The sequence below is a fragment of the Sinocyclocheilus anshuiensis genome, unplaced genomic scaffold (genome assembly GCF_001515605.1).
Source record: "Sinocyclocheilus anshuiensis isolate Anshui unplaced genomic scaffold, SAMN03320099.WGS_v1.1 scaffold1429, whole genome shotgun sequence".
Lineage (NCBI taxonomy): Eukaryota > Metazoa > Chordata > Actinopteri > Cypriniformes > Cyprinidae > Sinocyclocheilus > Sinocyclocheilus anshuiensis.
In genome coordinates, this window is record NW_015548305.1 from 536,932 (window position 1) to 542,231 (window position 5,300).

A 5,300-nucleotide genomic window follows, 5' to 3' on the forward strand; every position below is an offset into this window, starting at 1 on the left:
TAACTACACAGAGCCTTGTTTCACTGACGAGCTGCGCAAAAAATCGCGCGAATATTAACGTGGTTTTGCGCAACTCGTCAGTGAACAACGGCTCTGTGTAGTTAATGCTGCTCAATGTGAAAGCCCGCAGGTGATGGAGATTTACCGCTGATTACAGAACCGTCTTTACTGACAAGATGCGCATTAAATATCGCATGCGATTTATCGTGCAGCCCTAATATATATATATATATATATAAAAACAGAACATGGCATATTCCCAGAATCTCTTGCTGGTGTTGGTAAAAGGATAACTGAGATGAGGTCTTATCATGCTGTTATGGCTGAGGATGGCTTTAGGAAGTTAAGCTTGTGATATGGCACTTAACCTCAGTTTGCTTGTGTAGACACTGGCATTAAATGTATCAGATGACAAAAATCCATCTATAGAGCAAGAGTCATGCTCTCTGAGGCCCCTTTAGTGGGAACGTGACGCGAGGGGGAGAAAAGAGGGGGAAGTGGAGTTGAGCGACAAAGAACTCTTTTCACCTGCCGTAGACAGCAGCAAAGTTTCCCACTGAGTCAGCGGAGACCCTTTAACTGATCTGTATCGACACCATCACCTGCTCCAGCAGACACCATCCGAGTGAGACCTCAACATGTAGAGCAGAATGTCATCTGTCCGTGAAAGTGCGCCTGGGAGTTTGTGTGCTTCTGAAAATCTACACTACTTTGCTTGGAATGTCAATGGTCTGCATCTGCCAGGTTTTTAATTATGTGGAGCAAATATTTGAATGGAATTTGATTAAGAACATTATGTGACACAGATAAGCTAAAAAAATCCCAGTGTATGCATGCATGTGTAATGGAAATGAGTAGTTCCTGACGCAACTCGGCCGATTCCACCCACTAAGCTTAGCCATGGATCACTGCCCCATCACACACGTAAATACACATACAGCCATTCACCTACTAAATCCTCTACATCACACACAAACACGGAAACATCTAACCTTTTAAATATATAAAAATAAAACTACCAATACAGACGAAAAATAAACATACTCAGGAACATTTCAAGAGTCTTGTAAAAGTGCATTTGCATTTGGGAAACATTGAATAGATGACACCAAAAGCAATCACATTAAAATTCAGTAAAACTCAAATTCCTCCAAAAACATCCAATTGAAGAAGAGAGTAGTAAATGGCACAATAGCAGCACACTTACAAAAAGCACCATGATAGTCCCATGTTTTTGGACATGCTATCATAATACCAAGGTAAACTTTCAAGTGCCTTCACAATAAATTACATCAAAAACCCATATAGCATGAATTTGTTGAATTAACACTTTTATCTTTATGTCTCTATATTATACTTTCTCTTTACTATATTTTATCTGTATTATAAATATGTGTGTAGGATTCAACAGAATCCTAACTAGTCAAACTAAAGCAAGGAATCCACTACATATATAGTACTTATCTTTCATTTTAATGGAGAAAAATCAATGTTAATTGGAGGCTCTAAACTTGTCATTTTGAGTCCCTTTTGATTGTTCACTGGACGTGCTTGTTTTTAATCTATGTATTTTTGTCCTGTCTGGAAGCCCATTTTCTCTATGTGATGATTGGGTGAGCTCTCAAATGGGCGGGACTTTGCAACAAACAGCCAGTAATTCAAACAATAAAAACAGTAATATTGGGAAATATTATTAAAATGTAAAGTAACTATTTTCCATTTTTATATACTTTAAAATGTAATTTATTCCTCTGATGGCAAAGTTGAATTTTCAACAGATATTACTTCAGTCTTCATAAATCATTCTAATATGCTAATATGCTGCTCTAGAAACATTTCTTATTTCTGAAAACAACAGGAAATGTATTATTACTCTTGTTCTTCTTTTTTTCTTTTTTTTTTGGAAAATGTGATTTTTCAGGATTGCTTGGTGAATAGAAAGTTCAAAAGAACAGCAGCATTTGAAATAAAAATCTTTGGTAACACTTTAGTACAGGGACCAATTCTCACTATTAACTAGTTGCTTATTAGCATGCCTATTATTAACATACTGGCTGTGTATTAGTACTTATAAAGCACATATTCTGCATCCCTAATCCTACCCAATACCTAAACTTAACAACTACCTTACTAACTACTAATAAGCATCAAACTAGGAGTTTATTGAGGCAAAAGTCATAGTTAATGGTTTGTTAATAGCGAGAACTGGACCTTAAAGTGAAGTGTGACCAAATCTTTTGTAACATTATAAATGTTTTACTAAAAAATATTGTACTGATCCCAAACCTTTGAACTGACAGTGTTTGAAATAAGTATTTCGTAACACATTCAGTTTAGCCTTTATAATCTTGTCTCTTGCCTACTGCCATTTGTAAATATTGCGAGGCTCCAGTTGCCACTGGTATATGAATATGGTCTACCATAGTATGTTTTTGTAAGTGACAACAGACACTAAGAATGAAGACAACAAAGACCTTACTTACCCTGTGGGACAGACGCAACCAGGCACACAAGGCTCACGAGTGGAGCAGGTGAGGTTGAGCAAATACGATTCACAAGTCTGTTCACAGGCTAAACCTTTATTGGCCGAGTGGCCGTCTACTCGGTTCCCACAGTCCTCATAAAACTGCCCTGGTGAACACAGGGTATCTGAGAGAGAGGAGAGAACACACACTGAACTCCAGCACTGTAGATATGAAAATTCAAACAAACTGCAAACACTACAGACATTCAAAGAGTTTGACACAGATAAACGACATCAGGATGCTGAAATACAACACTCACCAATAATTGAGCTCTGGGAAACAAGTTTTCCATCTTGGCAAATTCTGTTGAGGTAAAAAAAAAGAAAGAAAAGATTTTAACTGATGTGAGGCAGTGAGTCTTTTGTACTGGGCTGCTGTGATATCTTTACCAAACCAATATATACAGATAAAACACTGACAAAACACAAAACACTAGTTTTTTATTGGGAATGTGATATAATGGAGAGTTTGACAGTGTGGTGGCATTTAATATGAGTGAATAAGACAATCTTACTGTACACCTGATGATGTCAAGATCACATCTCCAGGAGAATAGTCAGCACCAAGAAAACTGCATGGACATTCACTCCTGTACCACAAAATATTAGAAAAATATCTGACTCAGAATCAATCAATTATGTCATATGCAAGGAGAAAATATAACTGAAATTCTATACAATTTGGTCAACTAACACAATTTCTTCTTAACCTAACGCTGAAAGCCACAATGCTGCATAACAGCACAGCCAACCACAAGATGTTTAATGTACAGCTGTAAGGAGTGAGGATGATGGCAATGTTTCGGCTCACGTGACCTATGAGACAATAAAATCTCTCTGAGCTGTTTTAGAGAGTTTAACTAGTACAGTAGTTGGGTTAGAGGTGAGAGACTTCAGGCCACAGTGCAGCGGTTGAGTCTGTAGTAGAGTATGAGGCCAAAGTCCTCCTCTATCACGTCCCTGACTTTCTCTCAGCCTCTGCCAGCGTGAGTGCTGTAACTCTAGCACACGCTGAGTATGTGGCAGTGGCACACGGGACATTTAAGGGAAGTGAACCCATGTGAGGGTGAGGAGGCTAAAAGCGTTATACAACACCTGAGGTTGTCAGGTCCATAACATTTTACAGCCTGCTTGAATGAGGACTGCAAATAACTTCACTCTCACACACACTAAATAACTCAATCTAGGTCTAAGTCACAGAGATAGCGTTAGAAAATTAGGAGGGTGTTGATTTAGCTTACTTTTTTTAGCTTAGAATTTCTTTCACAATTCAGAGTTACTGTCATAATTATTGACACTGTCCATGGATAACCTCTACTATGTGCACAAAAAAATGATTTAATATTATGTACATAACAGACATGAATAGAAAAAAGGTGGAGTTGAAGTGTTGGATGGAAGCTGTTTATATAGCATTGTGTTTTTGACTGACAAAATTAGATGAACATGATCCTTATGCGCTTTCATTTGGATCTCCATTCAGTTCTAACTATGCAGCAAATATAATGGATAAGCACTGTTTTAAAAGTTATAAAGGGACAGTTCATTAAAAATCAACAATCATTCATAATTTAATTACCTATGTGTTGTTCCAAACCCAAAGAAGAATTTTGAAGCAGTTCATAGTGATTGTCTGCTATGCTCCAAAAAAGCACTATAAAGCACCATAAAGCAGTCCATACGACTATATTTGAACTTTTACCGTGGCACGCAGGTGTGTGTATGCATGTTGAAGTATGTTCCTTCCGGGCACACGCAACCCTCCTCACACTCCTCGCCACACGGCTGATGGAGAGACAAAAACAGGCAGCGACGCTGACATGACGACACACAGACTCCATACTCCATAGAAGACGGACACGTGATGGCTGCAAAAACATACACAGGCCAAATGCATATACATTATTACGTTTACAAAGACGTTTTTTATGTTTACAAATTTCAAATAGAAACTTTAACTTTCTATTCAACATAAAATCACACAAAACGTATAGCGATTTCCACAAAAAGCAAAACTGTTTTCAGCATTGGTAATAATAAGAAAGGTTTCTTGAGCACTAAATCAACATATTTGAATGATTTCTGAAAGATCACGTGACACTGAAGGTTGGAGAAATGGCTGCTGAAAATTCAACTTTGCCATCACAGGATGTATTAAAATAGAAAACTGTTATTTTATATTTTATTAGTATTTCACAACATTATTTTTACTGTATTTTGATCAACCTGGTGAGTATATGATGCTTCTTTCAAAAACATTAAAAAAAATCTTACTGACCCTAAACTTTTGAATGGTAGTGAATGCATGTGTAAGTGTTAGACTGACCACACTCAGGCAGGTGTGAGCGGAACTCAATGATGACCCCGTGTCTCCTGCAGGTGCGGGCGTAGTGAGCGAGGATGGAGCAAAGGCACGGCGCTCCACATTTGCAGACGTCTGCGCGACACTGTAGCTGGAAACCCACCGGACTTACGTACTCATGACAGGCAGAAAACACTTCTTGCGTCAGCACATCACACTTCTCCACTGCATAAGCGGCTGAAATCACACAGACAGACATTCAAGCCATACAGATCCCCTCAAAACCTAAAGCTTAAAGGGGTCCTATTATGCTTTTTCACTTTTTCAACTTTAGTTAATCTGTAATGTTGCTGTTTGAGCATAAAAAAGATCTGCAAAGTTACAAAAGCTCAAAGTCAACTTCAAAAGGAGATATTTTATTTAACAGAAATCACTTTTCAAAAACTACAACGAACGACTCGTTTGGACTACAAC

The 5,300-nt window shown here is 37.9% G+C and overlaps 1 protein-coding gene across 1 annotated transcript in view; it reads right to left on the minus strand.

The window, feature by feature from the left end:
• Positions 1–5,300, minus strand: part of LOC107656169 (otogelin-like) — a 43,059-nt gene that overhangs the window by 23,547 nt on the left and 14,212 nt on the right. Inside the window, 5 exon segments of the mRNA XM_016443902.1 lie at positions 2,484–2,649; positions 2,785–2,828; positions 3,040–3,114; positions 4,227–4,392; positions 4,851–5,063. Of these exon segments, the coding sequence (XP_016299388.1) occupies positions 2,484–2,649; positions 2,785–2,828; positions 3,040–3,114; positions 4,227–4,392; positions 4,851–5,063 (664 nt within the window).